This window comes from Rhinoraja longicauda, chromosome 35, assembly GCF_053455715.1.
Source record: "Rhinoraja longicauda isolate Sanriku21f chromosome 35, sRhiLon1.1, whole genome shotgun sequence".
In the NCBI taxonomy this organism is placed as follows: Eukaryota; Metazoa; Chordata; class Chondrichthyes; order Rajiformes; family Arhynchobatidae; genus Rhinoraja; species Rhinoraja longicauda.
The window spans coordinates 15,433,213-15,452,807 of record NC_135987.1 but is presented as its reverse complement, the minus strand read 5'-3'; the positions used below and the strand labels follow the sequence as shown (position 1 = coordinate 15,452,807).

Below are 19,595 nucleotides of genomic sequence, written 5' to 3'. Positions count from 1 at the left end.
GGATTGGACACATTAGAGGCAGGAAACATGTTCCCAATGTTGGGGGAGTCCAGAACAAGGGGCCATAGTTTAAGAATAAGGGGTAGGCCATTTAGAACGAAGATGAGGAAGAACTTTTTCAGTCAGAGAGTGGTGAAGGTGTGGAATTCTCTGCCTCAGAAGGCAGTGGAGGCCAGTTCGTTGGATGCTTTCAAGAGAGAGCTGGATAGAGCTCTTAAGGATAGCGGAGTGAGGGGGTATGGGGAGAAGGCAGGAACGGGGTACTGATTGAGTGATCAGCCATGACCGCATTGAATGGCGGTGCTGGCTCGAAGGGCTGAATGGCCTACTCCTGCACCTATTGTCTTTTGTCTATTGTCAGGCAGCATCTCAGGAGAGAAGGAATGGGTGACGTTTCGGGTCGAGACCCTTCTTCATTCCTTCTCTCCTGAGATGCTGCCTGACCTGCTGAGTTACTCCAGCATTCAGCATGTGAATAAATACCTTCGATTTGTACCAGCATCTGCAGTTATTTTCTTATATTAAATCATCATCGATGATCACTCGAAGTTGAGTATGTATGTTCTCCCAGTGGGCCCTTCTCACCAGGTGGATGGACACTGTGCATGGCGTATTTTAATGTGGGGAGTCTGGTGCACAGTCATCCCACGCTCCTTGACAGATGCAGACCTGGGTCCAACAGCATGGATTGCACCATGTTGCGAATCTCTCCCTTCCGCAGCCTTGTCCCGCCTTCTTAGTCGTTACTTCACCCACAGACCAGTCATATCCTCCACCTGTTTCACCGCTGAGGTCTTCATCTTGAACAAGAACTGGAAGGGGGCAATTCATCAACCCAAAGAGTTAACAGGCAAATCATTAACCAGGATTGGAAGCCGCAAATCATTAAATAAAGAGCTAGCCTTTGCAACTCAATATCCAGGAACATGGGAGAAATAAATCATGGACCTAAAAAGGGAACTGGGTAGGCAGAAGGAACTGTAGATGCTGGGATCTTGAGCAAAGGACACAAGTGCTGGAGTAACTCAGCAGGTCAGGCAGCTTCTTTGGAGGTCACAGATATGCAACATAGGGTTGGGATTCTTCTTCAGGAGCTGGGTAAATCATTAACCAGAGACTGAGAGAGAGAGATGGAGCACTTCACCATGTCACTTCTGGCCCTTTGAATGAGATATAGAACATGGAAAAGTATAACACACAACTGGCCCTTCGATCCTCTATAGATGAGAGAGGGCATTTCATCTATCATACCCTAGATAAATGATAAGGGGATAATGTTTCGTGGAAGGTAAATGTTGGGCGGCATGGTGGCGCAGTGGTAGAATTGCTGCCTTACAGTGCTTGCAACGCCAGAGATCCAGGTTCAATCCTGAATATGGGTGCCATCTGTAGGGAGTTTTTCTCCTCCGTGACCGCGTGAGTTTTCTCTGGGATCTTCGGTTTCCTCCCACACTCCAAATACGTGCAGGTTTGTAGGTTAATTGACTTGGTGTAAATGTAATTTGTCCCTCGTGTGAGTAGGATAGTGTTAATGTGCGGGGATCGCTGGTGGATTCGGTGGGATGAAGGGTCTGTTTCTGCACTGTCTCTCTAACCTAAAGTAAGGATATTCCGAGGGTCATCAAAGAGGTAGGTAGTAGCTCAGTTATATAAAAAACGTTCAGTGTGTGTGTATATCTATATACTAAAACTCTCGTTTGTTATCTTGTTTGTGACTGAACTTCCGCCAAAACGGTACACGATAGCGCGACAATTTTAGGCCCACCTTACTCATCGTCATCACTTTAATGGTAAAGCAAGTAGTTTTATTGAAATCGGTGTTATATTTTTAAAGTTATTCACATTTTAAAGTTTAAATCTATCTCCAAGGGAGGGAGGGAGGAGGGAGGGAGGGGGGGGGGGGAGGAGGGTGGATAAGGGGGGTGGACAAGGGGGGGGGACAAGGGGGGGGGTGGACAAGGGGGGGGCGGACAAGGGGGGGCGGACAAGGGGGGGGCGGACAAGGGGGGGGGCGGACAAAGGGGGATGGAGAGGGGGAAGGGGAAGTGGGGAGGGGAGGGGAGGGGATAGGAGTAGGAGAGGGTGATACACCAATGCAGGAGAGGTTTGGGCCCAACAGATGCACTTGGTCTAGTATATATATAAAATACACACACACACACTGAACTTTTTTTCTCGTTTATTATTTTGTTCACAGTGTGCTATGTTTACACATTCTGTTGTGCTGCTGCAAGTAAGAATTTCATTGTTCTATCTGGGACATTTGACAATACAACACTCTTGCCTCTTGACTCCATCCCGAAGGGACTCGGCTGTTTCCGTCGCTGACAGTGACAGAGCCGAACCAAGTGCCGAAGGCGTTCGGGTCTTTCCGGCGGCGAGTGCGAGTGCGCCGAGCACGCCGGCAGTGACCGTTCAGCCCGAAGCCCGGGATGGAAGGGAACCGAGATGAGGCGGAACGCTGCACGGAGATCGGTTTGAACGCGCTGAAACACGGCGACAGGGAGGAGGCGCTCAAATTCTTGCGGAAGGCTCAGAAGTTATACCCGACTGACAGAGTTAAAGGTAGGAGTGGCGGCACTACGCGAGAGCTAGGATAAAATGCGGCCTGTCTAGCAAGCCGCTCGCCAGTGCGCATGTGCCGGGGCTCGCGTGCATTGTGGGAGTTGGAGTCCGGCTGTGTATCGGGTATCGTGGTCCGGCGGCCGAGAGAACTACAACTCTCGAGATGCACCTCGCCACCCCTGACAACAAGCTCCCCCAGCCAGAGTGTGTCTCAAGTGTAATTACGGGGCAAAGGGCTGGTGAACATTGTAGGCCGGAGGTGAAGAGTTAATACACTTTAAACTCAAATATAAAAAGAACACCCTTCCAAATCACATGCCTGACAAGTATCACTTTATTCTGGACTTAAACTATAGCTGTCAACCTTCAGATACACAAAGTGTAAGAAAATAACTGCAGATGCTGGTACAAATCGAAGGTATTTATTCACAAAATGCTGGAGTAACTCAGCAGGTCAGGCAGCATCTCAGGAGAGAAGGAATGGGTGACGTTTCGGGTCGAGACCCTTCTTCTGAAATCTTGACCCTTCTTCTGAAGAAGGGTCTCGACCCGAAACGTCACCCATTCCTTCTCTCCTGAGATGTTGCCTGACCTGCTGAGTTACTCCAGCATTTTGTGAATAAATAACTTCAGATACACAAATGTTTATATCCCATTCACTGATACTTTCATCACCTTGCCTTGAGGTACGAAGGTCTGCAGATGATTAGTTATGTGGTTTAGGTTTTAACTTTAATATGAGGCAGGCACTATAATCACAAAAAAACCTAAATGGTTCTTAATGCCATCCAGATATTATTCTTGTTACTGATGCTTTTCTGGGCTGTACAGTAAGAGAAAAAAACAGCAGCAAAATAGTTTAGGGTGCATCGTTTTTTGCTCTTGTGCTGAACACATTGTAGGTGCCTTAGTACAATGCCCCCTGTGAGGTTAATTCAAGGGCAAAAGGAAGTACTTGAGGAACTCAGTAGGTCAGCCACATGTTTTTTTGAAGAGGTTACCAGGGAAATTGATAAGGGCAAGGCTGTGGATGTTGTCTATATGGACTTCAGTAAGGCATTTGACAAGGTTCCACATGGAAGGTTGATTAAGAAGGTTAAATCGTTGGGTATTAATAGTGAGGTTGCAAGATGGATTCAACAATGGCTGAATGGGAGATACCAGAGGGTAATGGTTGACAATTGTATGTCAGGTTGGAGGCCAGTGTCTAGTGGAGTACCCCAAGGATCTGTGTTAGGTCCACTGTTGTTTGTCATTTACATTAATGATCTGGATGATGGTGTGGCAAATTGGATTAGTAAATATGCAGATGATACTAAGATAGGTGGTGTAGTTGATAGTGAGGTAGATTTTCAAAGTCTACAGAGAGACTTGGGCCTTTTGGAAGGGTGGGCTGAAAGATGGCAGATGGAGTTTAATGCTGATAAGTGTGAGGTGCTGCATTTTGGTAGGACAAATCAAAATAGGACGTACAGGGTAAATGGTAGGGAATTGAGGAATGCAGTGGAACAGAGGGATCTGGGAATAACTGTGCATTGTTCCCTGAAGGTGGAATCTCATGTGGATAGGGTGGTGAAGAAGGCGTTTGGTATGCTTGCCTTTATAAATCAGAGCATCGAGTATAGAAGTTGTGATGTAATGTTAAAATTGTACAGGGCATTGGTGAGGCCGAATCTGGAGTATGGTGTGCAGTTCTGGTCGCCAAATTATAGGAAGGATGTCGACAAAATGGAGAGGGTACAGAGGAGATTTACTAGAATGTTGCCTGGGTTTCAGCACTTAGGCTACAGAGAGAGGTTGAACAGGTTGGGTCTTTATTCTTTGGAGCGTAGAAGGTTGAGGGGGGACTTGATAGAGGTTTTTAAAATTTTGAGAGGGACGGACAGAGTTGACGTGGGTAGGCTTTTCCCTTTGAGAGTGGGGAAGATTCCAACAAAGGGACATAGCTTCAGAATTGAGGGACAAAGGTTTAGGGGTAACATGAGGGGGAACTTCTTTACTCAGAGTGTGGTGGCTGTATGGAATGGGCTTCCGGTGGAAGTGGTGGAGGCTGGCTCGATTTTATTATTTAAGAGTAAATTGGATAGGTATATGGATAGGAGGGGATTAGAGGGTTATGGTCTGAGTGCAGGTAGATGAGACTAGGTCAGGGAGAATGGTCAGCGTGGACTGGTAGGCCGGACAGGCCTGTTTCCATGCTGTAGTTGTTATATGTTATATGTTATATGTCAGCATCATCTGCTGAAGGAAATGGTCAGCCAGTGTTTTGGGTCAGGACCATCTGCCAGACTCTGAAGAAGGGTCCCCACCTGAAACATCGTCTGTTCATTTCAGGTCATTAATGCTGCCTGATCAGCTGAATTCCTCTAGCACTTTTATATTTTACTCAAGATTCCAGCATCTTCATTCTCTTATGTTTCATGTGGCTGATTAAAGATGTTTTCAGTATTCTGGAACCATGGAGGGATACAAACAGGCTCTTCCGCTCATTGAGTTCACGACAAGCATCAAGCACCCATTTTTACACTAATTCTAACCTAACTCATTCCCATCAACACCACAGATTCTACCATTTATCTATCTACACTAGGGATAACTTACATCAGTCGATTATCCTACCAACGAGGAATGGAAGGAAATGGGATTGCTTTGGGGACATCCACGTAGTCACAATTATAATGTTTAAACTGCACTCAGACAGCATCTGCAAGTAGGGTCACTAGAACTGTGAGGCAGTGGGTCCACTAGCAGCACCACCGCGCTGCCCTGTTCTGTTACACAGTTCATGGCACAATGCAAAAACTACTAACTCTTAGAATTGTGAACGTGACTGAGGTAAGACTGGTATTTAAATGCTACAATAATTATCTGTTCAACACCCATCCGAAGAAGGGTCCCGACCTGAAACGTCACCCGTTCATTTACTCCAGAGATGCTGCCTGTCCTGCTGAGTTACTCCGACTTTTTGGGTCTACCCTCTCAAGGAAATTTCCTCTATTCAGGGGCAGTGAATAAAATGAATTAACACCAACAAACTTACCAACACCAACAAGTGATTCACACAAAACACTTCACTAGTCCTAACCAGACAGTTCTTGGATTCCCAGCAAGGCTAATCAGATTCACTATTCAAATATAATCAATATTCACTGTCTTTAAAATCCAACAATATTAAAGTTGATTGGCGCATCTCTGGAGAAAAGGAATGGGTGATGTTTTGTGTCGAGACCCTTTCCTTCTCTCCAGTGATGCTGCCTGTCAGCTCCTCCAGCATTTTGTGTCTTATCTTCTATTGAAAGCCTCTACAGTCTCTTATGATCCCATTGAAAGAAATGTAGTGAGACCTTCATTTTTTACCTGGCGAAGTGATACCTAGAAGCAAAATGAAGCTTTTAGATAAATTTCTGCTTTCATATTTTGTCTTGTATTTATCACCAAAAGTGCCTTCATGACTGGACAGTTACTGCTTTTTTACTGCTTGTCATTCTTATAAAGAATAAAGTCCAAGGTTATTATATTAAGTTGTACTAGGTGCAATATTTCTTAAATTCAATATGGTTCATTCATCGTATGAATTAGAAAATTTGATTTCAAGCTCCACTACAGAAATACAGCATCTGATTCTAGTACAGAAGCCACAAATCCTTGGTTGGGACTTAAAAAGAATTGAACGGGTAATTTACAGTTAAACCCAGATATAGTTTGCTCAGAGAATGATGGCTCTTGCAAACAATCAATAGAATTGTCAAAGTTTTTGGTATGTTTGCTGTGATCTTGGTTATAGACTGCATGCTAGACTGAAACCTCCTACCTAATTTTCTGCTCTGAGTTTGTTGTCTAATCATGTTCAAAGACATGTTCAAATTCAGTGATTCCGTTGCACCTTTTGCAATCTGTGCAGCTTTCTGAGTTGTGGTTCACATTTTTATCCCACCCTTGGGAACCTCCTTGAAATTCTTTGCTTTAAACCCAAATTGTTACTGCATTGGCAAGATATGTAATCAGCAACCTAAAATACCCCAATACAATACATATAAATTTGACTGTAATTTGCCAAACTCTACGGCACTTTCTAATAAAATAAAAACATATGAAAGAACATTATAAGAATCAATAATGGAATGAATTAATAATCAGTGATACTAGGTAGCCAGATCACAACAATGCAAAACCAAAACAAAGTCCATAGTAGATCATACTTGCTGAGGTTGGGTTGTGGTTTGTGTTGTACAGTGTTCAAGAGCCTAATGGATGCTGGTTCTTGAACCTGGAGGTCCCAGTTTTCAGGCTCTTGTACCTTCTTCCTGATGTTCATCGCAAGATGAGAGTGTGGCTAAGGTGGTGTGGGTCTTTGATATTACCTGTCCTTTTGAGGCAGTGTCTCCTGTAGATTGCTTTGATGCAAGGGAGGCCAGTACTTGTGATGAACGGGGCAATGTCCACTACTTTCTTCAGCCATCTTCGTTGCTGGGGTTTCGAGTTACCGTACCAGACTGTAATGCAACCAGTCAGTCTGCTTTCTACCATACACATGTAAAAGTTTGATAGAGAATTCAGCGATGTTCCTTAACTCCTCAGTCTTCTAAGGAAGTGAAGGTGTTGATGAGTTTTCTTTGTGATTGTATCTATGTGCTAGGCCCAGGTCAGAAGGGTCAGGTTAGCCCAGAAGATGTTAAATTTCTCCACTGTTATCCCATCAATGAAGACATGGATCTTCTGTAAGGTCTTAATGTACCTATATCTATGTAGGTGACATGGTCGGGCTCGGTGGTGAAAAAGGCCTTTTGCATCCTTCCCTTCATCGGTCAGGTTTTGCCTCCAGGAGTTGGGGTGCCATGTTACAACTGTACAAGATGTTGACAAGGCACACTTGCATTGCTGCATACAGTACTGGCCGCTCTGCTTTAGGAAGGAGGTCATTAAACTGGAAAGAATGCAAAAAGAGATCTGTGAGGATGTTTCTAAGACTGTAAGGTCTGAGTTATAAGGAGAGGCTGGATAGGTTGGCTCCCTTATCCCTGGAGCATAGGAGAATGAGGGAAGATCTTATGGTGGTATATAATATTATGGGGGGCATAGATTAGGTGAATAGCCACAGTGTTTTTTCCCAGGGTAGGGAAGTCTAAAACTAGAGGGCCGAATGGCTTTAAGGTGAGAAGGGAAATATTGGTATGGGATCTGAGGGACAACTTTTTCACACAGTGTAGTGTGTGCATGGAACAAGCTGCCAGAGTGAGTGGTAGAGGTGGGTACAATTTTGACATTTAAAAGACACTTGTTCAAGTACATGGTCAGGAAAGGTTTGGAAGGATATGGGTCAGGTGTAGGCAAGTGGGACTATCTTGATTAGGCCACTTGATCAGCACGGATGAGTTGGGCCGAAGGACCTGCTTCGGTGCTGGATAGCTATAACTCTAGTGGTTATGATACTGACCCTTATAACTCTGGTCTCCAAGTTGGAAAACGGTTAAATTACTTTTGGTGATAGAAATGAAACCATAAAAGTTCTGGATTGTTTCTTTTTAAATACAATTTATTTACCAATGAAGCACATAGGAATCTACCTGCCTTGATGGGGCTAAGTTACCTGGCTGTCTTTTATCGTTCTCGGGCCGCTTGGGATGGTCAAAAAATATAAATTCCCAACTGGCAACATCAAAATCATTTTAAAATGTTCCTGGTTTTGCTGCTCCTTGTCAATCTGGCCTATCCCAGCTCCCTATACCTCCACGTACTCCATCCTCTGGCCTTGTATTTTCCTCTGCTCTAACCTTCAATTCGCCAGTTTTCAGCCTTCACCTGTTTATGTCTTTTAAACTGAAATTCCCTTCCCAAATCACTCAGCTTCATCATTTCCCTGTACTCCATTCTTTCAAGTCCATCTTTGTGGGTGGCTTTTGAGAGGTGATCTTAACAAAGGATATGAGAGAAGGTAGACACAAAATGCTGGAATAACTCAGCTGGTCAGGCAGCATCTCAGGAGAGAAGGAATGGGTGACGTTTCGGGTCGAGACCCTTCTTCAGACTCTTCAGGATATGAGAGAAGTAAATCCTCAATTATTCCTCCAAATAATTTGTTCAGGGACATAGGGACAGGTTCGTAATAATAAAAACCTAATTTAACTTTGATGTAAGGAATCTCCACACATCCTCTTCTGATTTTCACCCCTTTTGGATTTTGTGAGGCATCTTGGCGTGGGACTCTTTTTATGTCAAATGTATAACATGTACAATTTGTCATTTTCATTAAGTAGGGAATCTTCAAAGATTTTTCTGTGTTTCTTGAAATAGCTTCAAATAGATCAGGGATTTCTTTGTGGAAGGAACTTGCCAATGTTATTGTTGGAGAACCCAGAGAAGTTGCTACTTGTATCATTCTTTACACCCGGTGGTGCAACGTTGTAGTTAGCTTTATATTCAGTCTTTGTTGTATGGTAACGTATGAACAAGAAACTGTTACAATTTACGTTGAGCTGCTGGTGTCTGTTCAGATGTTATTAACCACATCACAACAATATGCAACATAGTACATCAAATTTTGACATTCTATATACTAAAATTCTCGTTTGTTATCTTGTTTGTGACTGAACTTCATCCAAAACGGTACACAGCGCGACAATTTAAGGACCACCTTACTCACTATTGTCACTTTAGTGATAACGCAAGTAGTTTTATTGAAATCGGTCTTATATTTTTAAAGTTATTCACATTTTAAAGTTTAAAAGGAGGGGTGGGGGAGGGGAGGAGGGAGGGAGGGGGAAGGGGGGAGTGGGGGAGAAGGGAGAGGGGGTTGAGGAGAGAGGGGAGGGAGGGAGGGGAAGGTGCTGCACCAATGCAGGAGAGGTTTGGGCCCAATGTGTCCACTTAGTCTAGTAATTTATTAAAAACCAACACTTGAAAAGTCAGCACTCACCAGCGATCACCCCACACACTAGCACTTCCCAACACACTAGGAACAATTTATAATTTACAGATTGACCACCAAACCTGTACGTCCTTGTAGTGTGGGATGAAACTAGAGCTCCCGGAGAAAACCCACGCGGTTACAGGGAGAATGTACAAACTCCGTACGGACAGCACCCGTAGTCAAGATCGAACCCGGGTCTATGGAGCTGTACTGTTGATGAGCATGTCTATGAACAACTCTACCGTTGTGCCAATGAGCCTCCTGTATTGTTGGAGATGCTGACTTTGGTCAGGTGCTGAAACCACCCACAATTCAGGAGGAGATCATAGATCCTGTGGTAGACACAAAATGCCGGAGTAATTCAGCGGGGCAGGCAGAATCTGTGGAGAGAAGGAATGGGTGACGTTTTGAGTTGAGACCCTTCTTCAGACTGGGTATCCTCCATCAGCTTGAAGAAGGGTCTCGACCCAAAACATCACCCATACCTTCTCTCCAGAGATGCTGCCTGTCCCGCTGTGTTACTCCAGCATTTTGTGTCTACCTTCGATTTAAACCAGCATCTGCAGTTCTTTCCTACTCATAGGTCCTGTGGTTCCATTTGACGAAGAATAGCAACTTCTCCACATTTCTGGACAAGATTCCCTTTTAACCCATATGTCCAAACAAAAATGAATAACTTTAGGAAGATCGCGTAACTTTTCTTTAATGTACAACATTCTGAGTTCAGAAGAAAGACTGGAGAGCCAGGAGATAGAAGTTTGTCGTGCTTCACAAACAGTAACATGTAACATAGAGCAACATGTATTGTAACATATTCAGAGGAACAGAATTTCAGAAACAAAGTTCAACCTACATAATTAATTATTATAGTGCATATTTTAACATATGTAACAGAGGTCAAATTTCAACCCTGGAGTCATTTCACCCTTGCAAAGATATGCTTGAGAGGTGATGTCCATTGTACAGAATAATTAAGAGTACAATATGTAGAGGTAAATCCAGAATGTTACTTCCAGTTAAAAGTTATGGAAGGAGGACAAGAATACGTAGATACACTCCAGTCTTAAGATTACCTTTCGCATCAAGGAACTTTCCATACAATATATAATCCACCCTTGGATCCGATTCCCTGATTATCAACACAGAAATAGAATGAGATTCACCCCTGAAACTACTCCGCCATGCACTTGGATCTATATCACTTCTTTGATACATGTCCATTGATTACCTATCCATAATCTATTCTGCAGTCATTTCGGAAAATATGTTCCTGCTTTCCACAACGTTTGTGTGGAATAAGTTCCTGATTTCACTGCAAGGCAACCTAGCTTTAAACTTGTTAATGACATGTATTTGGAATTTTCTTTTGGTGAAATTGTTAATTATTTATCTACCCTATCCAGCCCGTTGTTTATTTAAAATACCTGGATTAGATCTTCACTTAAACTTTGAACCTTGGGTAATACTCGACATGCTTTTGTTAAACATGGGTCAGACAGTGTCAGTGGAAAGAGAAATAGAATTAATGTTTTAGGTTGTCGAACTAGATTTTATAAATGGTTCTCATACGTTCATAAGTGACAGGAGCAGAATTAGGCCATTCAGGTATACTCCACCATTCAATCATGGCTGATCTATCTCCCTCCTAACCCTCCCTCCTAATCTCTGTCACCCGCACTAATCAAGAATCTTCATATCTCTGTCTTAAAAATATCCATTGACTTGGCCTCCATAGCCTTCTGTCTTAGTAACCCTTTAATCATAAAGCCATGGAAGCAAAAGCATCGAAACGGTTGTATTCTTTCCAAGCCTCTGGAATCCCAAAGTATTTCTGAAAGTGGAATCTCTGCAGTAATGTAGAGAACTCAGCAGCCAGATTGCCCACAGCAAGCTGCCACAGTGGCAATGTGACTGTCTTCAGTCTGAAGAAGGGTCTCGACCCGAAACGTCACCCATTCCTTCTCTCCCGAGATGCTGCCTGACCTGCTGAGTTACTCCAGCATTTTGTGAATAAATGCCACAGTGGCAATGTCAGACTTTCTGGATAATTTGCTGCAGTGGTGATGTTTATATGATTTTAGGCTCACCAGTTAGTTGCATGTTCTTCATCAAACAAGTGCCATTTGATCTTTTACACCACCTGAGATTAAATGGGCCCTGGGTAAAACTGGTTATTTGAAAAGATGGACTATCTAAACTATCACATGCCTTCAGTAAAGAAGTATCAGTCTCTGAATTGGAGCTTACAGCAGCTCCCATCTGACACAATTGTCACACCTGAAACTGCAGATTGTAGATGAATTCCATATCATTGCAAACATCATTAATTTATGTTGAGTGTTTTTAATAGAAAATTATTTATTTTAAAATGTTCTGCTCTGGATGCTGACCGCAAAGTCTAGACTAATAATAGGGTTTCCGATTAAATAGAGATGCAGCAGCTCCTTTCATCTGATATGATATTTGCTTCACTGCAAGGCTCTGCTCTCAGTACACGGTCTGTGACACACAGGAGGGTAGCAATGTAAAACAATAGATGTCTTTATTTTGGAAAGTATATACTTTAAAAAATAATTTTGCAACTGGAGCCAAGGCTTTGGTTTATTTGTAAGTGTAAATGGAAGCTGTGTGCATTACTCAACGCATTCCTAAGCATAACTCCTGGTTGTTTTTCTTTTTCTGCAGTATCCTAACACAGATTGCATGCCTCAAATTCTTAAATCAATGAATAGCTTAGTTTAGTTTAGCTTAATTTATTGTCACGTGTACCGAGGTACAGTGAAAAGCTTTTGTTGTGTGCCAACCAGTCAGCGGAAAGACAGTACATGATTACAATCGAGCCGTTCACCAGTGTACAGATAAACCACAGCTGAGGTGGCTTCTCCTAAATATTTTTATTTTCGTAAACCTGTGTGAGCTTCTAAAGGGGAATCTAAAGCGGCTCGCCTGCACCTTTCAATGGGAAGGGAGGGTTGTTAGATGTGAATATTCAGATCTGGTGCTAATTGTTTCTAGTCTACAGGAGTCCCTGGGATTGAACTCAAGCCCAACCCTTCAAACGCTGACATGGGTATATTTGTTCACTCCATGCACGCTCAGATGTCTTGCTATTTAAAGGATAGTCTAGATTTCACTTTCTAGGCTGTTCAGAATACTGTTCAAACTCAACTTCTGATTCACACAGAAATTGTTCATGTCGGCAATTGTTCATGTTGCCTCCTTAATGCACCCAGCAACTGGTGATGTCCATGAATCGCAGACTTCAAGCAGTCATTGCATGCAAAGGACATGCGACAAAATACTAAACATGACTACTTTCATTTACATGACATTGCTGTGTCCCAAACATTATGGTGCCCTGAAATGGGGGGACGATGTATAAACACTGCTGTAATTTCTACGTGGCGAAACCAAAATGTATAAAAATGGCCCTTATTAAAATCTGACAATGTGCACTTTAACCACATGTGATTTTTTTTCTATTACAAATCTCAAATTGTGGAGTACAGAGGAAAATAAATAAATGATGGGTCTTTGTCCCAAACATTATGGAGGGCACTGTAGATTCTGCACTCTGTGTCTTCCCCATTGCTCTATCTACTGTATTTGAGTTTGAACTAATTGTATCAATGTTTGGTATATCTGATCTGTTTGGATAACATGCAAAACGGTGGCGCAGCGGTAGAGTTGCTGCCTTACAGCGAATGCAGCGCCGGAGACTCAGGTTCGATCCTGACTACGGGCGCCGTCTGTATGGAGTTTGTACGTTCTCCCCGTGACTTGCGTGGGTTTTCTCCGAGATCTTCGGTTTCCTCCCACACTCCAAAGACGTGCAGGTATGTAGGTTAATTGGCTGGGCAAATGTAAAAAATTAAAAAAAATTGTCCCTAGTGGGTGTAGGATAGTGTTAATGTGCGGGGATCGCTGGGCGGCGCGGACCCGGTGGGCCGAAGGGCCTGTTTCCGCGCTGTATCTCTAAATCTAAAAAGAATATCTTTTAAAAAAAACTTTTCACTGTACCCTGGTACAGGTGACAATAATAAAATAAATCTCAAGTATTTTCTAACTTCCAAGCGTATCGCTTGAGAACTGAGTGTAAATTGTAGTACAAACCCCAGAGCTGAATTTTAAAGACAATTCCGATTTTAATTTCTTTTGGGATTACTTTTACCATAATTTCTGGCCCACTTTTCTGATATCAAGCTTTGTATCAAGAGGGAATTGAGTTTTTCCCACTGTAGAGACTTCAGAGAAATGCTGAATGGATGTGCCGTTAAATGGTAATGATCGTGATTTAATCTCTATGGTGGTCCTTGCACCACAATAGAGAAACAACTGTAATTAGTTAAAGCCCCCCTCCCCCTCCTGTTGCCTTATATGACTAAATATGGATTGGGTAAATGTATTTTCCAAGAAAGTAGGTCAGGTGTCATAATATTGTTATGTGCCGTGTGATTCAATTTCAATGTAAAAAATTAATTGGAGAGATAATTTGTGAACGTGCTGACAGTCCCACAAAGCCCAAGGTTTTCCTTCCCAGTCCTCTGTGATTCTGATGCTCCGACACACAGAGGAGCCCAGGCATGCACAGCAGCAACCAGTGGCCAGCAACGCACGGCTGTAAACGCATTGCTAACAGGTATTTAAGTGAAATGCCTAAACCGTGTTGGCAGCACTGACGTGAAACTGCAAATTCCCCACTTGGCCATGTGAATCCTCACCCCCTCCTTCCTGTACACACGATTTCCTGCATCAATCTGTACCTGGCAGCCTTCCTCCACCCAACTCCCCTGACCTCCCACTTTGGCTCTCGCACTATCGCACTGCTCACTTCTAGCACCAAGCCCTCATCTCTATCTATCTAATTGACCCCAACCCTTCTCCTCTCCCCCCCCCACCCCCCCCCCCCCCAGCATCATCTCCAGCCCCATTCTTCCTCCACCACAGTCGTACTCCTTACAGCCCCACAACTATTATTATCTTGGCTTGATCCAACACAGCTCAGAATTGTATGATTTCTATCAATAAAGTTAACAATGTAAGGACCTTTCAGTGGGTAGCGTGCTCCACAGATTTTATAATGGTGTGCCTTCAAACAAAATGTCCTTTGGCCCACCATGCCTCAACTGTTATATGCGGCTTAAAGATGCTGTCCAATTGTTGGTCAGTTTGCTTTTAAAATAGAGCAAAAATTGAAGCTGTCTTTCCTCATGAAGTTTTAAAATGGAGACAGAAGTTCATCTGCCCATGAGATGCAAGTCAGAGTGTTTGGTACAATTTAAAGGAATACATTCTTGCTTAAACAAGAGGTCATTGTGACGTTTATCTTATTCACCTGGTGTTCTGCAACAGGATATTATTAGTTTAATATGTATTGCTGCCACAATATTCAGTTCCATGCATAGCTCTCACAGCTTCATGTGCACTTGAAATAAGAGCTACATTATCTACATACAGCTTTATGTCTCCAATCCTGTGATAAACTTTGATTAAAATGCCCTGTGCATGAAATATTATGAATAAACAGGTGTTTATTATGTTATTGAATTATGTATGTGTAGCATTATAAAATTATGTTGTTGCAGAGAGCAATCTGTTCTTTGTGCTCCATGTTGCTCCTCTGATACAGCTAATTGATATTACCCAATTTGCTTGCCTCTTTTGTTTATGTTTTTAAATTCTTCTTTTTCAAAGAATTGTACAAAAATCCTATTATAAAACAAAAGTATGCAAACATTTAAGTTACTAATATTTCGTCAATTGAAAACACTGGTATAAAATGCATAATACAATTCAATACAGCAAAGCATTAAGTTCTGGAGTAACTCAATGGGTCAGGCAGCATCTGTGGAGGGAAGGGATCGGTGACCTTTTGGCATGGGACTCTTCTTCAGACTGATTGTAGTAGGGTGGAGAAAGCTGGAAAATAGGTGGGGCGGGACATAGCCTAACAAGTGAGGAAGGGTCTGATTTGCAGATGGATGGATATAGGCTGGAGATGAAAAGTAGACAAAATGGTGTCTTATGAGTAGAGAATTTCAATACAGTGCGATTCTACATCTGAAGAGTGGTACACTCACTATTCAGTAAAGAAAAAAAATAGCTTTGTAAATTGAAGACACGCGTAACCCTACAAAGGGGCATTATAGTCAAAACTTGTAACTGGGTTTTGTAAATCAGTGAATTACTATACAATGAAGAGGTCAAGGGAAAGATTTTGGTAAATATTCGATAGGTCAGGCAATGAGTGCAGAGAGAAAAACCAGTACAGTTTCAGATTGATGACTTCACCAAAGTACAGAAAGCTTTTTATCTCAAAGGCTGCGAGTGTAAAAGATTTCCTTGTTTGAATAATCTAGCGCAAAAGAATTTTGACTAACTTCCTCTTCGTTCTGCTCGTGATAAAGAAGTCTCCATTTCTTTGTTACCAATATTGTATGGCGATAAAAATCTAGCATTATCTACTTACCAAAAGCTTGCAGAATTTTGAAGAGTTTTATTTAAATCCCCTGCCATTTCTCCTGCCCAATAGAAAAGAAAGATCTAATAATAGTCTGGGAATTTCTTCATAACCACCAAACTTGAGTTAATGCAATTGTGCTTTTCATTCTGATCTCAATACAGAATAGATCCAAGGCCTTGAGTTTAGGAATTCACAGAACAGTAGAAGGAAGTTACTCTCGTTTTAGTTTTGAAATCAATTATTTGAAATACTTGTAAGATACTCTGCTACTTGTACATACAATGTTATGGAAAGGGTTTCTGGCTAATGGCACTTTTACTGAAGAAGGGTCCCAACCCGAAACGTTACCTCTCCATGACCTCCAGGGAGGAACAGCATCTCATATTTCGCTTGGGCAGCTTACAGCCCAGTGGTATGAATATTGATTTCTCTCACTTCAAGTAACCCCGGCATTTTGTCTCTCTCCATCCCTCCCCTAAGCAGGTCGCACTAGCTTCTCATTTTCACCCTGCAAACAGCTAACAATAGCCTGTTTCCTTTATCATCATTACTTTTTTGCAAATCTTTTATTCATTGTTCTTTATCGCTCCACATCATCGTCTATATCTCTCGTTTCCCTTATCCCTAACCAGTCTGAAAAAGGGTCTCAACCCGAAACGTCACCCATTCCTTCTCTCCAGAGATGCTGCCTGTCCTGCTGAGTTACTCCAGCTTTTTTGTGTCTATCTTCAGTTTAAATCAGCATCTGCAGTTCCTTCCTACACATGTCCTCCAGGGATGCTGCTTGAACTGCTGAGTTACTCCAGCACATTATGTCTTTTTTTGTTGTAAATCAGCATCTTCAGTTCCTTGTTTCCACGTTTTCACATGTACTTTAATTGCCTTTGCAGATGTGATAGAGTCTTTGACACAGAATGGTTATCCATCTGGTAACTTCAAGCCAACAGATGCCACAGAGTCATCAGAATGTCACCAAAGGAAGGGAAGCAAGTTCGCTGGCTCCAGCCCTGGACAGGCAGCAGGAGAGACGAGTAAAAGCTATACAGTCGACCAGCTCGAGGCTGTGAAAAGGTACAGGCAAGAGCTGGAATGTCGCACTAAAATGTACAAATAAATGAATCCAGATGGTTGATGATGTGTAGTTCCTCAGGTTTGCTTTTTCCCCTCATTGAAACAATGCAGGAGGCCACAGACAGAAAGGCCAGAGTGGGTGTGGGATGGAGAATGAAAGTGGCAAGCTTGGGATTTCAACTGTGCACTTGAATGTGCATGTTCCACAAACTTAAAATCACTTTTTATCTCTCCCACATCTGATGAAGCACCTCTCTCAGAATCAGAATCACCTTTATTTGTCATCCAAAAAACAAGTCTTTTGGACGAGATTTCGTCACCCACAGTCCAACAGTAAGAGCAATGAAATAAGCAATTACACAACCACAAACCAACACAAAACAAAACAAAAAGAAACATCCATCACAGTGAGTCTCCTCCAGTCACTTCCTCACTGTGATGGAAGGCCCAGAATGTATTTTCTCTTCCCCTGCCGTCTTCTCCCACGGTCAGGCTGTTGAAGTTGCCGGGCCGCACCGGACGGTGAAAGGTCCGCAGCGGACATGGCATCTCTCTCTTTTTCCACAGATGCTTTCTGACCTACTGTGTATTTTCCAGCACTTCCCATTTTTATTTCAGATTTCCAATATCTGCAAATGTTTAATTTTCTTCTAACAATGTTTTGTGGAAGGGTTTAGTTAAGATTTGGTCTCGTGAAGTGAAAAAGGATTCATTGATAATTTAGTGTCAAAGATCCTCTGAATAGAATAAATATATTTTGATTAAAATTCTGTGTGTTGATCTGAACCTAGTGCCTTAAACTTAAAACCAATCACAAAGATATTTAGGTAGAATTGGCTTAGGTGGTCTGGAAAAATAAATGTTTTATAAACTGTTGCAGAAAGAGATTGATGGTATGAAAGGTATTAATGATGTGCACGAAGGGACTGAGTCTATGGAGCCAGATTTGCTAATGATACAAAGAGAGAAGGGAAAACAGGTTGTGAGGAGAATGTAGAGTCTGCAAAAAGATCCTGGATTTGGCAGGGTACAATAAAATGGGATATCTAAGATTATTACTATGCTCGGAAGATTAGATAAATAGAATATTATTTAAGCGGAGGGAAACTAAATGCTGCAGGGAGAGAAATCTGGGTATTCCTATCGGTGAACACAGGATGTTAGCATGTAAGCAAAGCATATCATTCGGAAGGCAGTGGCATGTTATACTTTATTGGAATGAAGTATAAAAGTAGGGAAGTCTTGCCACAATTGTACAGGGCATTGATGATACCAGACTGCACACAGTTTTGATCTCCTTAATTAAGAAGGGATGTACTTTCATTGGAATGATCACAAGATTCATTCTCAGGCTGAAGGGGTTGTCTTGTGAGAAATGTTAGAACAGGTTAAACTTGTACACATTGGAGTTCAGAAAAATGAGGGATGATGTTCTTGATTCTTGGTTTTGAAGACCGCTATTAAATCTCCTCTCAATTTTGTTTCCTCTCAGAGAAACAATCCTTGCTTCTCTACTCTCTCCACATGACTGGAGTGCCACAGTCTTGATACCATTCTAGGAACTTTCTAAGCCTTGACATTTTATTCACTCAGGAAGTGATCATAAAGACCTGGCGTAACCAATGATTAATGAGTGTTTAGCATATCTTGATCATTTTTTGTTGTCCAACCCTCTTTCGAATAGTCTTCCAAACCTGTCCAACTAGTTTCTATTTTTTTGTGTGTGCATGCAAAATCTTTGTTTCTCTGCCACTCTTAAAATTGCATCATTTAATTTATAATGCCTCTCCTATAAAATTGTATCATTCCTTTCAAATTGGTTTTGATCATTTGCAGGTAGATAAGATTAGTTTATCTTGACATCATGTTCGGTGCATTGTGGGCCGAAGGGCCTGTTCTTGTGCTATGTTCTAAGTTTTTCACATTGGGCATGGAAATGTTTACTTACTGGTAACTGACAAGTTGCTGTGCGTTCTGTCCTATGCAGAATTAAAAAATGTAAAGATTACTATGAAATCCTGGGGCTAAACAAAGAAGCCTCAGAGGATGACTTGAAGAAAGCTTACAGAAAACTAGCTCTAAAGTTTCATCCGGATAAGAACCAGGCACCAGGAGCTACAGACGCATTCAAAGGTAATTCCCATGGTACTGTCGTGTCGCATAGGCAACTTAATTCCATTTGTAAATTGACTCCAGAAGACAGAATAAGTGGATCTACTGGACTGAAAGGAAGCTAGCAACATAATTTAAGTTATCATGTCTCGCAAACATTTCACACAGTAAATTACTTGAACTGTACTAACCAGTATATGGAAGCAAACATGGCATTGTCAAAATTCCACTAAGAGCAGGGCCAACTGGTTCTTTAAATTTGCCCGCCCATTCAGTAATTTCATGGCTGATCTAATCTCGGCCTCAACATTGCATTCCTACTTTTTCACCATACCCCTTAATTCCATCTTGAATATTTTCATTAACACTGCCTCCAGAGCTCTGAGGTAGAGATTTCCAAAGAGCCATCACCCTCTGAAAGAGGAAATTCTTCCTCCTTATGTCTTAAATGACATATTCTTTAACTACACCTTCTGG

General features: G+C 42.1%; 1 protein-coding gene across 2 annotated transcripts in view; it reads left to right on the top strand.

Annotated features, from left to right (window-relative positions):
- Positions 1-2,378: 2,378 nt before the first annotated feature.
- The window catches only part of dnajb12a (DnaJ heat shock protein family (Hsp40) member B12a), a 28,029-nt gene continuing 10,812 nt past the window's right edge, over positions 2,379-19,595 (top strand). For both annotated transcript variants that reach the window (XM_078428450.1, XM_078428451.1), the window contains exons 1-3: positions 2,379-2,565; positions 16,826-17,006; positions 18,994-19,139. In XM_078428450.1, the coding sequence (XP_078284576.1) occupies positions 2,433-2,565; positions 16,826-17,006; positions 18,994-19,139 (460 nt within the window). In that variant the 5' untranslated portion in view covers positions 2,379-2,432. The remainder of the gene's footprint in view (positions 2,566-16,825; positions 17,007-18,993; positions 19,140-19,595) is intronic.